This window comes from Schistocerca nitens, chromosome 2 (assembly GCF_023898315.1).
Source record: "Schistocerca nitens isolate TAMUIC-IGC-003100 chromosome 2, iqSchNite1.1, whole genome shotgun sequence".
Lineage (NCBI taxonomy): Eukaryota > Metazoa > Arthropoda > Insecta > Orthoptera > Acrididae > Schistocerca > Schistocerca nitens.
The window spans coordinates 870,086,075-870,109,339 of NC_064615.1; the positions used below are offsets into that span (position 1 = coordinate 870,086,075).

General features: G+C 39.9%; 1 protein-coding gene across 8 annotated transcripts in view; it reads right to left on the reverse strand.

Moving 5' to 3' along the window:
* Positions 1–23,265, reverse strand: part of LOC126237144 (protein phtf) — a 209,223-nt gene that overhangs the window by 42,738 nt on the left and 143,220 nt on the right. For all 8 annotated transcript variants that reach the window (XM_049946983.1, XM_049946981.1, XM_049946980.1 and 5 more), the window contains 2 exons: positions 15,406–15,528; positions 10,734–10,941 (listed from right to left, as the gene is read on the reverse strand). In XM_049946983.1, coding sequence (XP_049802940.1) covers positions 10,734–10,941; positions 15,406–15,528 — 331 coding nt within the window. The remainder of the gene's footprint in view (positions 1–10,733; positions 10,942–15,405; positions 15,529–23,265) is intronic.

The following is a 23,265-nucleotide window of genomic DNA, read 5'->3' on the forward strand; positions in this document are numbered from 1 at the left end:
CTTCTTTTCCTTCAGCGTTTGTCCTGCGTGCCTGCGGTGTCCATTACATGGGTCCATTGTCTCCATTTTGTTCTGTCACGGGCTGCATCTGGGTGGGTGTTCACACATTTAAGGTCTTTATGAATCGTATCAGCCCAACATTCAGCTCGTCCTTCGGATCTTCTGCAGACAACTTCAAGAACGTAACCCACCTTGGCAACAGAGTCATCACCGGCCCGTAAAACACGCCCAAACCATCGAAGACAACTCTCACGCATCTTGTTTTGGATCGGTGCAACACCAAACTGTTTTCTAATGGAAACGTGATCTAACTTAGTGAGGCCCACTGTCCACCTTAGCATCTTCATTTCCATCACACTTAGGTGGCATTCTGTCTCAACTGTAGTCGGCCAGCACTCACAACCATAAAACGCGACTGGTCAGATGACACTGGGATATATTTTTGATTTTAAATTATCTTTCATCCTGCGATCGCAAGTGACTCCAGTTGTTGTTCACCTCTTCGGTACAGGTACATCGGTCGTCATCAGTGATTGTGGAACCAAGGTACTTAAACTTACTCACATGAGTCAGATTCTATTTCATGTCTGTCTGATGTCATGTACTCAGTTTTATTCAAATTGAAGTGCAAGCCATGTTGAGCCAAGCGGTCACTCAATTTTTGAGTTTGGCTCTGCAGATCAAACTTGTTTTCTGCTGCCAGTATCATTTCGTCAGCATAAAGTAGGGTCCATGGTATTGGCCGGTGCAAATCAGCTGTCACTGTGTGCATTACGAGAATGAACAGAAGTGGTGATATTGCAGAACCTTGATGGATGCCAACTGGGATGGGGAAGTCCTTGGATAGTCCTGAGGTTGTATGGACATAACTTCTGGGCTGTGCATAAAGTTACTGCACCTAGTTAATAAGCTGCTCTGGCACATCATGCTGTCAAAGTGTTAGCCAGATGAGACTGTGTGGCACCCAATCAAAGGCCGTTTCGAGATACAAGAATGCTAGATGCAGCAGTTTGGCTTTCTCGTGATGTTTCTTGACAGTCTTGCAGCATGAATCACGTGAGTTGTGCCGCAGTTCTTCACAAATCCAGCTTGGTTTCTGGAAATTGTGTGATGTCACGGATCCTTTGGTCCAGAACATGCTCAAAGATTTTCATGGTGTGGCGGAGAAGTCGAATTGGATGGTAGTTGGTGCACTTGGTGGGATTTCCTTTCTTCTTGAAGATAGGCATGGTGGTGCTCTGTTGCCAATTAGTTGGTGTTTGTCCCTCATCAACTATCTTGTTGAAGAGTTCCGTTAACCATTTGGCTGCCATGATGGGAACACCATAACTCTGCTGGAAGGTCATCTGGGCCGGTGGCTTTCCCAGGCTTCGTTTTCCTCAAAGCAGTCTTGACCTCTTTGACTGCAATTTCTCTTGCAGGCCTTTCAATAGCATGGCCGGTGGGTATTGGTAGATGGAGGAACTCTTCTGTTGAGATCATCTTGAAGTAACTGCGTCATCATTCTCTGGCCTTCTTCCAGTCAACTAGCAGATTACCGGTCCCATCATTGACTCTGTAGAACTGATGAACCTCTTCCGAATTGCGAGGTCTTGTTTTTGTGAGTCGATGTAAGTCCCGCTCTCCTTCACGTGTGTCACGTTTTGCGTATAGATCAGCGTAACATGAGGATTGGTTGCTGCTATAACCTGTTTTGTATCTCTTTGGGCTGTTCTGTACGCATTCCATGTGTCTGTGACGGTGCCCCAAAGCCACGTATTTCTATCGAACCTCCAACATCCAGGTTTTGTTATGTTATCCCAAGAATTGCATGTGCAGCTTCATGAGCAGACTTTTTCAGTTTCTCCCAGCATTCTTCAACTGTGGTAACTGGTGGCAAAGTAATTCGGGCTGTGATGTTGGCTTCCCTATCCTTGAATTTCCACCATCTGATTCTCACAGGTCCTGTGAGATCTATGTGCTTGCTTGTTGGCAACTTGGTTTGTAGCTTGCAGATCCATGGACGGTGTTGTGTCGCAACTTACATAGGGGATGACCACTGTATCAAGCACATCTTTGAGATCACGGCATCTCACGAAGATGTAGTCAATCTGCGTGGCATCAGTGTCGCTATAATATGCAATTAGATGTGAGTCATGCTTTTTGAACCATATGTTCGCAATTGCCAGGTTATGAGCTTCTGAGAAATAGAGGATACGCTGCCCATCGTCATTCTTTTCTCCGAATCCATGCCCACGGTGAGCAGTATGTTCTTCCTTTCTGCACCCTACGTGCCCATTCAGATCACCAGCACTGAAGATGTAATCTTCTTATGGGGGCACTTCAGCAGTCTTTGCATCAAGCATCCTCCAAAAGGTGTCCTTGATGGAAGCTGCTTGGGCAGTTTGTGGAACTTAGGCACTGCCATCTGTGATGTACACAATCTTCATCAGGCAATCACCATATCTTTGCACTTCAGTCGTATTGCCGTCAAACTTGGATGATACTATGATGCCAATCCCACTAGCTGGTCTGCGTGTGCCCTTATACATCAGCTTGTAACCGCATCCAATATTGTACGATTTGCTTCCACTCCACCATCTTTCTTGAACTGCACATATGTCTGCGTATTTCTCACGCCAACTGGGCCATGCCAATGTGCGTCACCTGTGGGAGACGCCGTAGCCCTTGTTCAAAAATGTTCAAATGTGTGTGAAATCTTATGGGACTAAACTGCTAAGGTCATCAGTTCCTAAGCTTACACACTACTTAACCTAAATTATCCTGAGGAAAAACACACACAACCAAGCCCAAGGGAGGACTCAAACCTCTGCCGGCACCAGCCACACAGTCCATGACTGCGGCACCTTAGACCACTCGGCTGATCCCGTGCGGCCTAGCCTTTGTACCAGATTTCATTTCAACAAATTATAGTCATCAATGAGCATTTGTAACTTGTTGAAATGAAACTGTCTTGTAGTACTACATTTTATAACAATTCCTGTAGGCCATTCCTTATAATAAAGTTTGAATGATGTACATTTGACTATCAGTGAAACACTTGTTTGTTTATTACCTGTAGACATCACAAAAATGAGAAGTGTCTATCGAATGACAAAAACAAACATTTTTCTGGCACCAGGCGCACTAGACAAAGGAAAAATTGATGCAATCAGGCACTTTGTAGTAACCACTAGTTTTATTTAGACAGGTCTGGGATGGAGTCAGAAATGGTCCTGGCCATGGTTCTGCATAATGTGCTGCATACCAGGCATACTTGATCAACTTCGTAAAGCGTGGCGAAGGAAACTGGTAATACACAAATGACTGCAGCTTAAGAATACTGTTCCGCTGATAAACCTGAAATGAGAGATAGGTATCGGAAATTATGTTGCCTGATGATTTCCTGAACAATGCTTTCCACTGTCGAATAAATTCTTTATCGACAGGTTGAATCGCACTGGTAGTTCCAGGCAGACTCCACATTACATCTACATCTTTACTGATTTTGATATGTCGATTACAAGACTTTTGCAATTAAACAGTCCATTTTTTATTTTTGGTCATAGTTTGCCTTGCTGTTCTTGAAGACCGATATACAGCTGCATAAACAGCAAACCAATCATACTTATCATCACTGGCATTATCATATATGAATATGTCATTGCATTCATTGATTGTGCAACCGACACTGTCGTTTTTTCGCCCCAAAATGATAAAGTGCAGTGTGCATGCAGCTCATTTATGAAACCTGACTGATCAGCATTATAAACAGCAGTTATAGCGATAATAGCAAGTTTCGCCTTTATGTCAGCTATGAATTTCTGTATAGCACAGTCTATCACTGGCAGCTGCTCTATAGTTTTACATACATAAACTTAGTAATTTTATGACTTCCTACTCTGTATTTCTTGAACCTGTGTAGCCAGGTCGATGAAACCTGGAAATTGCTATGTTCATGTCAGCCGCAATTTGGAGGGCCCAGCCTTGTAGATCTCTCTTGGTAACAGTGCATAGCCTCTCACAAGCAGGTCTAAATCTTCCGAACAGTTTTTCATTCAGATGGTTTCACGTTTCTGTTTGGTGCATATTTCTTACTTCATGTAATTCATTCTTCTTCTTTGTCACTGAAAGCTGTTACAGTACATGTTCTTTTTAGGCGTGGAACGTTTTCTTTTTCAGAACTGTTACTGGCACAACTGACATCACCCAAACCACAATTCATAGAATCGTCGCATTTATTTCCTATTTCTTCTAACGTATCCACGATTTCAAACGAAATATCCATATCATACGAATGAATGTCAAGGAAATCAACCAACAAATGACACATATGTACGTCCTAAGGAGAAGTAGGTGATGTTGGCTGGATACCACATTCTTCATATTTCAGAATTGCTAAATTGAGAACACCCTGGATTCCACATTACTGTGAAACTGGATTAAAAAAAGGTACTATTAGCAAGCATGCCTTACGAAAGCACAATAAATATTAATTCAGCTTCATCTGTATTGTCAATACTTACCAATACTGCAAAAAGCAACTGATAATTTGTAATAGATGTTACTTGAGGGGCTAATTCGAGAGAATAGTAACTGTGCACTGTAGCGTCAAAAAACTATCAATGAATGGTAACCTGAAATGGCCTTTACAAATTACGGGTTGTGTCATGTTTCCTGTCTACAAACGTACAGCCAACCTCAGCTGTGTACGTTCCTAGTTGTGCATGCACAGTTGCTACAGCGCCAGTAGGTGTGTACATTTCTACTACCGCCTGGAGCATTACGAATTTGGCAATTTTCATCTATTTTCTTTTAATACTTACAATGCTTCTTAGCAGCTAAAATCTTGACAGTGCATTTCTTTTGTTTTCTTCCTATGTAAAAAAATGTCAGGGTAGGTTTCGACGAGTCTTATTGGACCATTCCCTTGTGAGTGGAAATCTGGAGTGAGGCAGGGAGATAGCAGGGTACGGGTGGAGGGAGTTAGGAGTGCTGACAGAGCATACAGAAACTAATGGAGGCATGAGAAGACTGCCAAGATGCCACATTGGGAGGCTGTGAGGTGGGGGAGGAGGAGGGGGGAGCAAAAAAGAGAGGAGCATGGAAACAGAAAGGCAGATGGATGGGTTGGCAGATGGCAGCAAACAAATATAGTGAGGTGGTGATAGGACAGCAGGTTACTGCAGGTTGAGGCCAGAATGATTTCAGAAGTGGAAAATGTATTTTAAGGATAATGTCCATCTGTTCATAAAAGCTGGTAATAGATAGGAGGATCCAGATGGTCTGGGTTGTACATCCGCCACTGAAATCTAGCATGTCATGTTCAGCTGCATGTTGTGCCACAGGGTGGTCAACCATGTTCTTGGCCACAACTTGTCAGTGGCCATTCATGCTGGTGGACAGGTGATTGGTCGTCATGAGCTGGTATATGACATGGCTGTTTCCACAGGCGGCCTAGTCTCTGATGGGGTATGACAAACTTTTAACAGGACTGGAACAGGAAGTGCTGGGTGGGAAAGCATCACACCTGGCTGGTTGGGATTGGGACTGGCATGGGAATGTAATAGGATGTTGTGGAGGTTGGGCTGGTAATGGCATATCACTTTAGTAGGGGGGTGGGAAGGATCTTGCATAGGCATATCACTTCAGGAGGGGGGGGTTGGGAAGGATCTTGCATAGGATACGCACATTTCATGGCATGCTGATAAGTAATCAAAGCCCACAGGACACCTTCATGTATCTGTGCATATTTTTACATGTCTGTACACATTTTTACACCTTCACCTTTTCAGATTCTGCCACTCCCTGGCCCTCAAAAACCTGGTACTGCAAAGACACATCTCTACAGCACAGGCATCCCAGAACCCCATCTGCTAGATAATGCTACTGTATGATACCAACTAAAATGGAATCCCTTGACCTTCAGCACCTAGAGGAGCATTCCAGATGTCACCTCCATAAATTACCCAAGCTGCTTAAAACCTATTGCCCCTCAGGGCACCACTATCCAACCCTTATCCTGCCCACAGTTTTCCTCCTTGTCAATCCCTCATAGCACGCAGATCCAGTTTAGCTGATCTTTTCAACTTCACACATGGCCCAAAACCTCCCTACCAAGACTCCACTAATTCAGAGCCACAACATTCCTGAAACACTGTTAGTAACCTTTCCACGAAACCCCTCAACCCAACAAAAGTTTCAGTTCTATCCAAAGGCTTCACTTTTAGCCCACCCTCTGGTCACTTTCCAGGAAGTCCTGACCTCTAACTTTGCCTGACCATCCTTCCCTAGGTCCTTCCTAAGAACATCAAGCTTACACCAGAAGGAAGAATAGCCATATACGACCTCAAAACAAATCCTAAACTAATCACTCTACCTGAACACAAAGGTTCCATCACTATCATTATGAACTGCACTGACTACCTGGCGGAAGGCTTCTGCAATTATCTGACTATTCCACCTATAAACTCTGTGAGAGTGATCCCATCTCAGAAGTCTAACATAACATTTAATCTCTGTTTTAACCCTTAGGCCCTTCACAGAACCTCTCCCCTGAATCCATTTCTCTCCTCACCCCTGTGACACGACTCACCTTCACATGCTCCCTAAAATCCACAAACCCAACAATCCTGGATACCCCACTGTAGCTGGTTATTGTGCCCCCACTGAAAGAATTTTGGCTGTCATTGATCAACACCTCTAATAAATTGTCAGAAGTCTAGCCTCCCACATAAAAGATACCAACCACTTGCTTCACTTACTCTCAACCATCCCCATCCCATTACCTCTTGAATCCCTACTTGTCACTGATGAGGCCACTTCCTTATACACCATCCCTCATCACACAACTACTTATTGTTTGAAGGGAAGTTATACAAATAAATCGGCAGAGCAGCCATGGGCACCCTCATATGCCAACCAGTTTATGGGCCATCTAGAGGAAACCTTCGTAACCTCCCAAAACCCCAACCTATGGTCTGGTTTAGGTTCACTGATAATATTTTCATGATATGGACTCAGGTCCAAGACACCCTTCGCATTCCTTCACAAACTCCACACCTTCTCTCCTATCTGCTTTGCCTGGTCCTCCTCAACCCAGCATGTCCTCTGTTTGGGCATTAACCACCTCCTCTCTGATGGCTCCATCCACACCTCTGTCCACATTAAACCAACCAACTGACAATAGATGCCATCCCTTCCACATCAAAAAATCCCTCCCACACAGCCTGGCTACCCAGGGACAGTGTATCTGCAGTGACAAAAACTCCTTTGCTCTGTATGCTGAAGGTATCAACAAGGCCTTCACAGAGAGGCACTATCTCCCAGCCTAGTCCATAACAAGACGTTCCATGCCATATCCCCCAATCCTCTCACCAATCCCAAAATTAGACCACAAAGGAGCACACTCTTCACCATCCATTACCACCACAGACTGGAAAAACTAAACCACATCCTTTGTCAGGGCTTTGATTATCTATGATCATACCCTGAAATGAGACACATCCTACCAAAGATACTTCCCACCCCACCGAAAGTGGTATGCTATCACCCACCCTACCTGCCCAACATCCTACTCCACCCCACACCACACCCTCTCCCAACCCCTTACTACAGGGATTACATCCCTGTGGAACAACCAAGTGCAAGATCTACCCAATTCACCCATCCAGCACTTCCTATTCCAGCCCTGTCACATGCTTACCCTGACTCATCTGAGCCCGTACCACCTGTCAGCCACATTATGTACCAGCTCTGCTGCAGTCGTTGCACAGCTTTTTATATTGGCCCAGAGGTCAACCAGCTGTCTCGCATGATGAACTGCCACTGGCAAACTGTAGCCAAGAGCATGTGGACCACCCTGTGACACAAACATGCAGCTGAACATGGCACAACATGCAGCTAAAAATAACATTTAAATGCGAACATTTTAGATTTGGCTTTACTGTGACTGTTATTGATATTAAATGAAACAACAAGTTTACTGTCACCAGTCACCGTATAAAACCATTGCTCCAGACACTTGTTGTCTTATATAGGTGTTGCCGACTACACCGCCATATTCTGCCTGCTTACGTATCTCTGTATTTGAATATGCAAGCCTATACCAGTTTCTTTGGTGCTTCAGTATATTTTAAATCTCCAGTGCCAACATGTCCCTGTGAATTCAAAAAACCTCCATGGGGAAGTGCCAGAATGCTGTTATGACCTAAATCAAGCCTGCTTCCTTAGATGGTTTCTAATTGCAACAACATGAACCACAACCTCTTCTATAAACATTAACACAATAAAACAAACTTTGGAGTGGGCAAACACTACAAATGGCATAACTCAAAGTCTGCTCCCCTTCTTGACCTACAAAAACGAGATACCTGGACGCTGGAGGACTGTTCATAAACTGTGATGATCGCTGATGACGGAAATATATTCGTAAAGGACCCAAACACAGCGGGAGAATAATGGAACAGGCTTACAATTGGTTAACATCTAAAACCTTACCACTTAATCTTACGAAGAGACTTACTCAGGGAAAATGCACTTAAGGAAATTAAACCGAACACCACTCATACATATATATATGCAAATATGAAAGAGGTGGTCAAAAATTGTGCACTGGTAAGCACTAGGCCACCTTCAGTCCCAAGATGATAGGACGATTGTGTGGTACTTAAAAATGAATTAAGAGGAAGAGAAATCAGTAGTCTAAGGAGTGCTAAGAAGTCAAGAATGAGGCAGAGACAAACTAGAGATTGAGGGAGGTGGAGTGGGGGAGACAAGGATAAAAAAGAAAATAGGAATAAAGAAAATAACTGAGTAAATAAATAATAAAAAGAGTGTACATCGAATTGTAAGTTAGTGGAGGATAAGTTGAGGAGGGTGGCAGAATGCTAAGATATGCTGGAAAGCGAGTTCTCATTTCTGGAGTTCAAGGAAACTAATGTTGGATAGGAGGATATAAAAAGCCCTTGCAGTGTAGAAGTCATTCAGATCCCTTGAGTCATGATGTATAGTACGCTCAGCAATTCTGAAGTAGTAGATCCCAAAGCACACAATTCTACTATCTTCATTCAAGAGTTCAGCCATTTTCATAGGACTTATTTCTATACACAACACCATGCAATGGATGTGTTTTAGTTGGTAAACAATGTATATGGTTTTGCACATCAATCTGCCTTTGATGTGCCAGTGGTGGCATTGAAGAAATTGTAGCAGGTGGAAGTGCCGAACTGTTTTATAGCAGTAACAATTGCAGCGTTAGGGATAGTAACCTAGACATGTGACGGAGTTTTGAAAGGATGTTTTAAAGGTAAACGCTTGTGTGTGTGTGTGCGCTTGCGCGCGTTTGTGTGTGGGTGTGCAAGCTGTCCTTCCGAGTGTGTTCGAAGTGGAAGCTGTATTAGTCAGAAGGTGAGATGAGCATATTGACCGGAAGATTTGTTTATGGACAAGATCTGTCAGGTAGTTTTGGGAGAGGAAAGCCAGGTAGAGGTAGCTGAAGCACCTATTGAGTGATGAAGCATACACACCTGCCACAAATGTCTAGGCTGTAGGAAATGGAGAGTTTGATTTGGAAAATGTAGCAGCTGTTAAAGTATAAGTACTGCTGGTTATTGGTTATTTTACATGAATTACAGTTTGTATGTGGGTTTCAGTGATGTGCAAGTCGATGTCAAGGCAGGTGATTTTAGATAGGTCCATGTGAATTTAAATGGGAAAAGTAGGTAAGCTGCTACAGGAGATGGAAGAATTCTTCTTCACCTTGACTCCAGACCACAAAAATGCCATTGATAAATCTGTAAATGTCAGTGACCCAGCACCTGGATCAAGAGGAATGCCTCTTCCATGTGAACTATGTAAAGGTGAGCATTCAATGGGGCCGTGCTTGTTTCCACAGTGGGCCCCTCTGTGTAGATATGTTCCTCAAATCTAGAGAACTTGTGATTGAGATGAAGTCTGCTACAGTGACAACTAGGCTTTAGGGAGCCTTTCATGTTGCCTTTAGTAGAGGTAGCGAGAGGCTGTATGTATGGCAATTGCTCGTGTAGAGCTAGACTGCACCAATAATGACAACAAGGATCTCAGGTGGGAGACAGCTGGGAATGGATTTAAGACATTCCAGGAAGTGACTGGTGTCTTTTATGTAGGTAGGGTACTGTGTGATGGGATGGAGGTGCTGACATGCCAGAGCTGAGATGAATTCAGTTAGCACTTTGAAGCCATTTACAATGGGATGGCAAAAAAGGTTGTTTTTGTGTAGCTTGGATAATACGTAGAAGGCGCGTGTTTTTGTGTGTTTGGGGGGGGGGGGGGGGGTGCTCACGCCCCTTGGCGGATAAGGTGTTAGGAGGCAGTTGCAAGTCCCGTAGAGAAGCCTAGAACTCAGAACTTTTTGCACTTTGGCCTGCTTCAAAGAAATGAGGTCATTATGCAACAGAAACTATTAAGGAATTTCTTACTTCCAACATAGCCTACCAAGCCTTCATGAAAAATAACACAGAAACTCCAACCCTTATCCAAGCTAAGTCCTCTGATCTGAAGGTAGACAGGTCCAGCATCATCTGCTGTGGAGACAAAGGCTCCACTACTGTGGTACTTCAGTGTGAAGAATACACAACACTGGAAGGGCTTTTCAGCTAGCTGACACCTCAACAAACAAAAAACTTGTTTTGGAACTAGCGTCTTCAGACTAGTCCAAACAGATACATGAAACAAATTTCCATTTAGTGTACAAGCAAACCATTAAAATTACTCACCATAATGTTCCCCCAACAGCAGCCTCAGAAATATAAATAAGAGAGTCTGAAAAATGCGACAGTAGTCCTCCAATATTCAGGGTGCTGGATGATGACACATTGGCAAGCATAACTGTGTTGACAGGAGTTGTTGGTTGCGTCTCTGATAAAACATCAACAAAACGGCATATTGAAGGCAGCAGGGAAATCACCACGGAAACTACTACACCTGTAAAAATGAAGCAAGTACAAAACAACTTAATGAAAATATGAATCATTACAATTTTTTTTATAATTTGAGAGCAGAAATGTAAAATGAACATAAGACACATTGACAGCCTTTCTTGAAAGGTACTGAATTATGTTGCTGTTAACACACAGTCAATTCATCACTTTTCATGCATTAAGCATTCATTATTTCAGAATCTATACAATCAATATTCTGTACAAATGTTAAATGACCTTACTTTAAATTGGATGTATCAGCTGGAAGTGCATGTTAATATATCACTTTGTCATACAGCAGTTGTCATCATATACAGTCCAATAACAAATTTTCCAGAAGAAGAAAGGCCGTTTTAAGAAGACATTAACTTCTAGTTCAAAATGCATTTTAGCAGAAAAAGAACAATTTTTTAAGAAGAATCACATCTAATAGGGTAACGATGAAGCAGAAAATTAGTAGTTATATGGACAAGTTGTCATTTGTTTTGGTGATGCAAAATGTCATTTATGGAGACTCTCATCCTTTTTCTTCTCTAAAAGTCTATCATGTAAAAATCACATAAAACTTCTAGAAATTTAATATGTTCTGTAACTATTATCCAAAATTTCGTATGTTTACTGTGTTTGACTGTTTGCACAAGAATACTTTGCTGAATAATAAATAAAACAGATAGCAAGAGGAGAGATAAAATGACAAAGTGGTAAAACAAAATATATGAAATGAAAGTGACTGTCAGATGAAAGAAGACAATGTAAATGGCAACTGATAAATATGGATAACCCAATTTCTATTACACATTGACATTTCCCATTTAATAGTTTAGGGAGGTCTGACTTGATGCAAAACATTACATCACTCTGGCTGTAGAAATTTACTAAGCCAGTGAAAAGAAAGGAAAAAAAATTGTAAAATACTTTCTTTCTAATCTCTGTTTAGATCATCCGAGGATGCGCCTAATTTGTTGTGAAACCAGTCATGGTTTTAATAAAATCTTTCTTCAGCCACAGCAGTGTGTTTTGCCTTCTTACAAAAGGTGCACATGCCCGTAACTTTCCACTTGTGCAACTACACATGCGCATTTGTGAAAGTATAATTTACAGGCAATGGAGGCCATGCATAAAGTTTACTGCCACCTACCTTTGGTGGGAATCTATGGGTGTTTTAGCAGATGACGGACAGCTTGGCTCGGTATCTGCTTGATTGTGTAGTGTGCTGTGGTTATGCTTAAAGCAATTTATGTGCAATAATGTCTGTTGACTCCAAAGGAAGCACGCTGAAGTTGATAGATGATTATAGACAAAGAAAGAAATCATATCTAACGCTTGCTTCTGAAGATTATTTGAATAAAAATTCGAGATGTGTTGCCCTGATTATCAAATATCAGATAAAGTCTCCCATCACATTTCTGTGAACAATGAGATATCGTAAGTTCTGAAGTGGGAAAACTGAGAATAACAATCTAGTGAAAAGTGTATATGAAAACTGTGGACAAATATTCATTGTCTGGCAACTAAAAAGCACAACAACTGAACAGCCTTATATCTGAACAAAAGAAATGATGCAGTATGTGTAGCTCCTCAACAAACTACTCAAAATAGAAATGAAGCACACTGATAATGCAAAAAATATTCCCACAAAACCTCCATTCTAGTGGATTCTGGCTTCCACAAAATTCCCAAATTTGCCAACTCTGAGGCTGTTAATCTACATATCATATTTCATGACTAAATACAAATGACACACTGAAAGTCAACTAACCTTCACATAACAGAAAAGGACCTCCCACAAGTATCTATAAGTTTCAGGAATAATCACTTTTATTTTTATTTATTTGTATTCTGTAAATAACTATGTATAGGGAATGAATCATAATTATACATGAAAACAGTCCTTATAGATGCTAATAGATACAAATTGTAATACTGTGACGGCCGGAGTGGCTGAGCGGTTCTAGGCGCTACAGTCTGGAACCGCGCGACCGCTACGGTCGCAGGTTCGAATCCTGCCTTGGGCATGGATGTGTGCGAGGTCCTTAGGTTAGTTAGGTTTAAGTAGTTCTAAGTTCTATGGGACTGATGACCTCAGATGTTAAGTCCCATAGTGCTCAGAGCCATTTGAACCATTTGTAATACTGTATAGAAACAAAATATGCTAACAAGCACAAGCTTAGGCATTTCCTATAGTGAAAAGAGGTATAGAACAATTAAATAATAAATGCAATTATTCCATATCACAAGTTACATTTTTGATAGCATTATTTTGAAATGAGAAATAAATAATTCAAACAAGTATATAAGTAGCCAGTTAATAGATAACAAAATTTTATTGTCAGCATTATCATTGTAGTTTCCCAAGCTGAAAATCTAAAATCTCGTCATGACCTCATCTTGAAAATTTGCAGACAAAACGTTATCACCTTGTACTTCTCATACCTCCGTTGTTTAATATTTACTTGTCTCCAGTCGCTTTTGCGTTTTCTTTTCCCATCACCTTTTCACTGAAATAAGCGCAACATAAGCCCCCAAGCAAAGAAGGAGATTCAAAGCAGACTGATTGTGCATTGAGGCAACTTGTGGATATGAGAATGCCCATGCATACATGCGGTCTTTCCACAGATTTTTGTGCATGCCCTTTTATTCTGCTGCGTCTATGATTGCATACAATGAAAGACTCATTGTGTGGACATACCTTTATCACATAAAATTTATGGTGCATACCCTGTGTATCTGAGGACTGACTTTCTATCAGTGAAATGTGCACATTTTGTTAAATCATCCCATACAGATGGATCCTCTTATTTGGAAAGCACGTGTCGCGAGGCAATTGCATATTCAGTCTAATCAGAATTTCTTCTTCCCATCTTTGAATTTAGAAAGATGGGCAACATTGCCAAATGACTGGCTTTACTGGTCACAGCTTGTTCTCATTTGCAATGACTCTTCCTCCCACAAAAAATTATTTTTCTTTTTCACTTTAGAGTGGAGAATATGCACAGAGATAGCATAATCCTACTACATAGATGTAACCCCACACAAGTCTTTGGCTGCCGCATCTCTGACATCAGCTCCCACACACCATGGTAACTAATACAAAAAGTGTTAGTTCCCTCAGTTTAGAATATTCAATAGAATGTCTTCAAAATTCCAATGATTCTTCCCGTTGGATACTCTAACAATATCAACTGGAGGACGACAACCTGAGCCAATAAGAAAATTTCAGAACACCAAATATTATCAATCATTTGTGGAAAAATAACTAGCTGGAGGCATCTGTTTCAACCATCAGTACATATGTAACATTTAAAAAATTGAAATAAAAACTTGGAACCACACTATTTCTTGTGTTTTGTAATTTTTAAAATCAGTTGGGTCTCTCATTTAGTCAGGGTGTTGGTGTTAATGAAACTTTTACGCCAAAACAAAGCACGACAGTTACCTTAGAAAAAGGGAGGTGAAGTGAACACATCAAGGCCAGTATTTGACATTTTTCTTCAGTCTGCAAAAGTCTGTTAAGGAAATTTTGCACAGTTTGTAGCATGCACTTTATGATCTTCAAAATGATCTATACTTTGATGTTAAGATGACATATGCAGCCTGTGCTTCGACTGTGGAACATAATGGTTATATGTGCTTTGGTCATTAATGTTACAGATTGCCATGCAAAGTTGGATTCACCTACAGGCATGAAAATTTCCCACAAAACAGCATTCTGAATTTCATACAGCAGTCTGCAAACTGCAACAAAGCAGGTGCAAAACAAGTCAGTACAGGGATTTCAGTGAGACTTCACTGTACGTCAGAAAAGCAACATGAGCCACACAATGAAATATTTCACTCCCATTTGACATTCCTTTCTGATATCTGAACTCGATGATAAAGGTTTCGAGTAAGATAGTTCCAAACTCAATGCCAGAAGATGGGCTCCCACATTACTTGCTGGTTTCTCAGACACTGTGATGTATCTGAATAAGAATATCGAAGTGACTGACAGCTATTTCTTTGCAGTTCTGATTGGAGCTTAGTGCACACATCTCAAAGATGGACTACTTCAAAACTGAACAGGAGCCTGCTTAAGTCATTATCGAGTGTACAAAAATTTATTCTATTTCTTGAACTGTGCATGTTAATATCCTCCTACATCTTTCAAGGAGCACAGCACAACTGATTAATTAACACTTAAAATAAATTTATAAAAAGAAATACAGTCCATCCTAATCAGTAAGAAAATAGTTAGCAAGATGCTCTCAACCTGTCTCCAATCTCCTAACAGCAAAAAAGTTAAGAAGAGAGCATTGGGGAGGGGGGGATCCCCCCCTCATACACACACACACACACACACACACACACACACATATACAGCGAGAGAGAGAGAGAGAGAGAGAGAGAGAGAGAGAGAGAGAGAGAGATATCTTTTTTGTGCAACCTTCTCAGCATGATTGTGGACTGAATGTGGAAGTTGTAATATTACCTGCATAAAAATAGTCCATATTTTCAGGCATAGTTTCCACTCTGGCTATAATAGCGGAACTGATATCTAGCACAGAAAGATCAGCCTTCTTCACATCATGATTTTCCCATATTGTACAGCTGACTGAAAGAAACACAAAATAAATTTAAGGTACAAAAGTAAAGCACCATTTTATAGTACAGACTATATCTTTATACTGTGCATTTTTGCATCATTTATACAGTGTAAATTTCCTAAAATGAAAGCTATTACAAATGTTATGTACAGAATTGAACTAAATTGAAAAGACAAACCACCACTCAACCATAAGACAAGAGTTACAGGCAGTTACGTAAAGAACATACTATCACCCAGAGTAAAAAGTAAGAAAGCTTGTAACAAAAAGGAAACATGTAGAACACACAACTCTGACTATGCAAACTAGTCATATACTTACATCAATGTTCAAGTATACAGCAAACATCATCGAGAAAATGGTACATTTTAGAAACAATTGCCAAATTTGCTATTTGAAATTAATTTTCACCTTCTACTGAATATTAATAGGAACAGTTCCTATGGGTAGATGATGGTAAGGGATGGGGAGAGATTGCCAATTACATAAGGACATACAAAGGAAATAAATGTGCGAAGCACAATCTCTTAATAAACTATGGGCAATATTATTATGCAAAAGAATATGCACACTTGCAACTTTTACGTACGATCTGTGACGATAAACATAAGGCATGTTTAATAAGACATGCCTATAATTATTTTCAATCACATAACACCACGAAACAGATAAATATCTGGATGATACATGAGACTGACAAAGCTTCCCAAATGCAGAGAAAATGGAAAACAGAGGCACAGTCAAAAAATCAACACCCCAAACCACACATCAAATCCTGAGCTACCAGAACTTAGAACCAATTCTGATATCAGGATATAGTGAGAATGGATTCATTACAATGCAAAGCAGAAAATTACATATGAGGAGAAGACGGTATATATAGTCACTCTTGTGCATCAGAAGGGTGCAGTGTTAGCAAGGTCAGGTTGAGCCAAGATAATGGGAATAATGACTACATATTTTCCATGATACCATAATTAATCTAGAGAAATGGCACATTAGAAATGAGAAATAAAATCTACAGAGATATCACAGAGTGTAAATGGAAACAACAGTTGGAGGGATAAAATCAGACAGAGGAAAAATGTAAACAGAGGTATGGGGTGGCAAACAGAGAGCTGCAAAACATAAATGAAAAGAGCTACCGTATTTACTCGAATCTAAGCCGCACTTTTTATCCGGTTTTTGTAATCCAAAAAACCGCCTGCGGCTTAGAATCGAGTGCAAAGCAAGCGGAAGTTCTGAAAAATGTTGGTAGGTGCCGCCACAACTAACTTCTGCCGTCGAATATATGTAGCGCTACACAGGTATGCTTTGTAGGCACAGAGATAAATACTGGCGCCAAAACCTCTGCGTCAGTAAATAAATTTAAAAAAAAAAAGGGTGGAAGACGAGCTTTTTTCTCCGCTCCCAGTTTCGACCACTGCATTTTCATACATTATCCAACGAAGTAAATACAAATTCCGTATTGTTCATCTTCGAAAGTAGCAGAATTTCAATGTACTACGAAAATCCGACTGGCAAGACTGTTGCTAATAGGAACCTGATGAAATGTGAATCACATGCAGTATTCTCTTCACCATAAGAATAATACGAATATAAACATTTTGCCATGTATTCTTTCGTGTTTGCTGCTATCTCATTTAAATCCTGTCTGCCTAATAAACTACGAAACTAGAGTGAGACAACAGCAAACGCGGAAGAATATACGTATCGTGTCATGTTTATATTCATATTATTCTTATGCCTAATAGTGATACAGTCAGAAATGAAGCACGGCAACTGAATAGATTTTTAAATCTAAAATGACTAATTTCTGTGCAGAATTTGATGTACTAAAGAAGCGGCCGCGAAGATTTTCAAACGGAGAAAAATTTTCGCCTAACTCTCGTTCAGAACATGTTCTATCATACGCAGTCTATTATTTGGTTCTTGTTGATCATTATCAAAGAAAGCAGCAGTGCAAGTAACAACAAGTAGCAGTCACTTGCCATTGTTTCGCTAATGAGACAATTCCTCTCTTTTTTTTAATTGTAAGCGGCGGTAGCGTGCACAAAAGCAAGCCATGCCGCGGGCGGCGACAGGCCGTAAACACGCACTATCAGAATGCGACAAACAATGCATGACGCAGTACAGTAATGCATTTTCAGCTTAGAGTGACGTAAACACCTATAACAAAGAAAATGGCACTTATCAGATCAAAGCAAAATAAGCAATCGATTCAAACCAGACGAAGCACGTGAAAAAGGAAGGGTACCCGTATAAATACGGACGGAGCGCCTGACGCATAGCAATGGCTACCTGGTAAAGCTTACCTGGTAAAGCTTAACTGCTAAGCTTATGACTCGAACCAAACTATTGTAGCTGTATCGTCTTTCATTCGACCTAAATTGTGTCTCATATTACAATGGACCAACTTTGTTTCAATTTGAAGGTGCGGCCTAAAACTTTTCTCTCCCCTTGAATTTCGAGTCTCAAATTTCAGGTGCGGCTTAAGATTCGGGAATTTTTTTTCCCTTGATTTCGAGTCTCATTTTTCAGGTGCGGCTTAGATTTGAGTAAATACGGTAGATAGCAATGAACTAAATGTATGTAAAATGTCAGAGGGCTATTTTTCATCTTTGGGTTCAGAAGTGTTGCTACTGAGAGGGAAAACAGAACTTTTTTGAACAACCATGTGACAGTTCCGGTATGGCTCCAAGTGATTTTCATCTTCTCAAGTACATGAAAAAGATCTCTCTTTCCTAACACTTTGACACTGATGAATTTCAACAGTCATGACCTGGTTCAGATTTTATTCTGTAGAATTTCATAAGGAGTTAAGTTGTCAAATATCTCAGAGATAATGTTTAAGCCTGATTAGTTACTATGTTCGAAAACAACCCACAATGGTTTCTAATAAAAACTGACAATCCTCATTCTGCTCCCATTAATTTCTAACTTTACTTTCACCTGGAAAAATTCCTGCTAGCGAACAATTTTACAGGAACAAAATAGTTTATGGACAGGGTCACAATGCTTTCACAGCTCAATGGCAAATTTCTTTACAAATATAAAAGTTGATACCATGGTATGACAGGGGTCTCAGTTCTAGTGGTGTGCACGATGGAAATGATAGGTGTATCTGCTTCAAACGTATATCCAAGCTGTTAAATTTTACTATCTCAAGAAAAAATACCTTGTGAGTAACTGTCATATGTAAAAGGTCCTATTTTAATCAGTACATTAAATACTCCAGGTAACGCCTGAAATAAGTACCTGCTCATTTCCACTGAACAAACTCAGCATAAAGCTTGCTGGTGAGCATATTTGTTTTCTAGAAACCTCTTGATTCATCACTATGACGTTTTCTTTCAATGAAACTCGTTTTATTTTCACTCTCCAGAACGAGGTCAAAGGTATTCTTACAGGAACAAAGGTTTTTCTGGGCCCCCTTTGGATGTTTTGTTGGTAATTCAGGATTTTCAGCCTCCGATTTGTTTCAAATTTTTATTTCATGGCAACAACACTATCAAAACAATCAAGGCCAAAATTAGCAGCTATAACACTAATATAGTAATGTTCACATAGGTAAAACACTTTTATAACTATTCAAATGTAATAAAAAAAAGTGTGTACCTATCCACTTTAATGTCAGGAAACTTTGCAGAACCATGTGTGACAACATATGTGAATGCAGACATGTTTATTAGATACTCCTCTGCTGCTAACACATATTAAAGTGATAGAGCAAGTGCATTATCAACTGCTTAAATACAATGATCTTGGATAGACATCTTTTTCATACAATAATTAATTTGATGTTTCTAAGAGTGAGAACTCTTGTGGTTCCCATAACTTTCCCTGGAACAGCACTATAAATGTGGCAACTCTGCAAATAAATTAACTGTATACTCACTATTATGTTAGTAGCTGCATGTGTAGTGTTGTTGTTGTTGTGGTCTTCAGTCCTGAGACTGGTTTGATGCAGCTCTCCATGCTACTCTATCCTGTGCAAGCTTCTTCATCTCCCAGTACCTACTGCAACCTACATCCTTCTGAATCTGCTTAGTGTATTCATCTCTTGGTCTCCCTCTATGATTTTTACCCTCCACGCTGCCCTCCAATGCTAAATTTGTGATCCCTTGATGCCTCAAAACATGTCCTACCAACCGATCCCTTCTTCTAGTCAAGTTGTGCCACAAACTCCTCTTCTCCCCTCAATAACTCCTCATTAGTTACGTGATCTACCCACCTTATCTTCAGCATTCTTCTGTAGCACCACATTTTGAAAGCTTCTATTCTCTTCTTCTCCAAACTGGTTATCGTCCATGTTTCGCTTCCATACATGGCTATACTCCATACAAATACTTTCAGAAACGACTTCCTGACACTTAAATCTATACTCGATGTTAACAAATTTCTCTTCTTCAGAAACGATTTCCTTGCCATTGCCAGTCTACATTTTATATCCTCTCTACTTCGACCATCATCAGTTATTTTACTCCCTAAATAGCAAAACTCCTTTACTACTTTAAGTGTCTCACTTCCTAATCTAATACCCTCAGCATCACCCGACTTAATTCGACTACATTCCATTATCCTCATTTTGCTTTTGTTGCTGTTAATCTTATATCCTCCTTTCAAGACACTGTCCATTCCGTTCAACTGCTCTTCCGAGTCCTTTGCTGTCTCTGACAGAATTACAATGTCATTGGCGAACCTCAAAGTTTTTATTTCTTCTCCATGGATTTTAATACCTACTCCGAATTTTTCTTTTGTTTCCTTTACTGCTTGCTCAATATACAGATTGAATAACATCGGGGAGAGGCTACAACCCTGTCTCACTCCTTTCCCAACCACTGCTTCCCTTTCATGCCCCTCGACTCTCATAACTGCCATCTGGTTTCTGTACAAATTGTAAATAGCATTTCGCTCCCTGTATTTTACCCCTGCCACCTTCAGAATTTGAAAGAGAGTATTCCAGTTAACGTTGTCAAAATGTAAAAATACGAGCACATTTAAGATTTTGTGAATATGTCATTAATCACTTTTTTTTTTTTTGTGAAACTCTCTTATTTCAAACTAGGAACTAACTGCATCAGGTGGTAGTGCATGTTGTTATAATCATTTTTGTCATTGCACAACTTCTCATCATATGCAGTCACAGTCCCATTTATACAATTCTGGATAAAGATAGTGAGACTTTTAAGCAAAGCACTGAGAAACAAGTGCTTGGAACAATATCAATTACCAGGTGTATTTAAGGGGAGATAGATATATAGACAGAGAGAGAGAGCCAATAGTGGTAAAAGAAGTGTCATTACACAAGAAGATACTAGGCACTTGTGGATCTGTGGGTAAATTTTTTTCTGAGAGGATGATGTCTACATCATTCCGGCCCACAAAATTTCATTTGTCATTGATTTTGCTATTTATTTTTCAATATTAAAATGACTTACCATATTTCCTATACTTTTCCTTAAAAGTAATGTTTCTTTGCACACATACTTTATAACATCTGAATTTGAACGTGAGCAACTACACTTTCATGGACAGATAGAATAGAGTATCCCTTTTGTACCTCCCTCTATAGTTACATCCTGAACCGAAAATAATCATTTGGAAATACTAACTGCTTTTCCAGTTGCTGAAAGAAGCAAGCTTGCCACACTAGAGATGAGATTTCTGCATATGAGTTATGTATTACAGATACTAAATTTTAGGTGCAAATCTAATTCAGTAAGCACATAAATGCATATCATGCAAAATTTGTCTTTCTATGAGATGATATTACAGCATAAGTATATCGTATGAGAAGAAGTTTGCTAAACAATACGCTTGACTTCTCATCTACTTACACCTTTTTGAAACACACAGACTAGTTATAGCGTCATGTTATTTAAAACAGTCCTCCTGCACTACAAAACCAATATCTTACTCCAAATTACAGCACATCCCATACATATCAGTGCATGAATTAAGATTCCTGTATTCTGAAGTAAATGAAGTAATTCCCAAAAAAACCTGTTTGCAAAAGCTCAATCACAAGTATAATTTCTCATGGAGACATTACCAGAAACTATTAGTTTCTCTACATTCAGAGGGTGCTGATTCAGCACTTATATGTTCAATTAACAAAGTGCTGCTCCAGTTGCTAATAAGAACTTTAACTTCTGTGTACAAGTTAACTTGTCATGCTCTGCCACTTCCCAGGTGTTGAAGGCATGTTTCAACATAGCCCTGAACTGCAACTGACATATTTTAAGTGTCCCGTTCTGCCGACTTCTCACTGCTGCATGTAAGTTTCTTCCATACCTTGGTGAATAAAAAATTTTGAGTATTTACCATACAATGTATGGGCCTCTTTGCATGCTATCAATTGCAGAAAACCCCATTTCAATATCTTGAACAGTTTAAGAAATATGATGATTGTTATGTCACACGATTCACTATGTGCATAGATGAAAACTGGTGCTTTTCACATGACCATTCGTCGGATGTAAGAGCCAATAACTTGCGAACGACATGAGATATTGTCTGCTCTCAATTCAAAATAAAATTTCAATACCGTGTCTACATTTCACACACTAAAATATACGAGCTAAAAATCAAACATACACAAAGTTTATGCAATGTTTTACTTAATGCAACACAGTAACTATGATGAATAATGAAAACAAATTCAGTCCTTTATCAAACGAAAATAGAAGACTGTAATCCAGGCAAAAATCTAATTTTTTCACCAAATAGTTTTCTTACGATTGGATGATAGGTATGTCATGGCGGCCAGAACGCCTCTCTCAGCACAGGTAGTAGCATCTGACGAACAGTACAGCCTTAGCAAAGTCACACTCAGCAACGAATGCAGAGAGTAAGTACGTGGCAGCAAAAGGGTTAAGTCCACAACAGGTTTCCACTTTTAATTAGGTCTGTTTTCAGTGGATCCAAAAATTGTGCTGTAGAGAAGCTAAGTCAAATGAACCCTTAATTACAAGGCTGCCCAATCGAAGCTTACTTTAAGCTCCCTTTGTTCCACAATGACAACACAAAGTATTTAAGACTAAAAAAAAAAAATATGAGTCTTATTACTACGATGTATTTAAGCAGCCAAGTCAGACCGTACAAATACTATGTCACCCAAACTGAAAGTTTTAGGGTTTACATAAAGGACTATTATGCAACTAAAGTGTAGCATCATAAGTACCGTCTGCCGCACATCACTAGGTGGCTTGCAGAAGTATGATGTAGATTTTAAAAAAGAAGCCATTAAATTAAATATGGCAGAGTAAAAACATGAGGGGGTTGCACTTTATTCATAATACAACATTGCTGCCCTCAAATGAGGTGGAGATAACAACTGTCTCAGACTTGAAAATTGTTTTGATAGACGAAACACAAACACTTACTCCAGACAACTTATGGAGCTAATATTTAGCATGGACTTGTGGCATACATTTGTAATACAGGGTGTATATTCTTCCAAGGTGAAAATACACTTTTTCCATGATAAGCGCAGTCCTTTGAATGGTAAGGATTTTACACACTAGAATAGAATTCCCCAGTTTCCGAAGCATTGAAACAGAGACTGCAATGTGATTTTGTATGCCAGTCATAGCCCATGTCACCATCTTGCCAGCCAATGACAGCAGATATTCAAAGCATAGGACACTTGTAGTCAGCCAATAGCAACATCACTGCTAAGTAGCGTGAACACACAAATAGGAAAAGTTAATGGTTTAAATTAATGACATGGTTGTTACTGT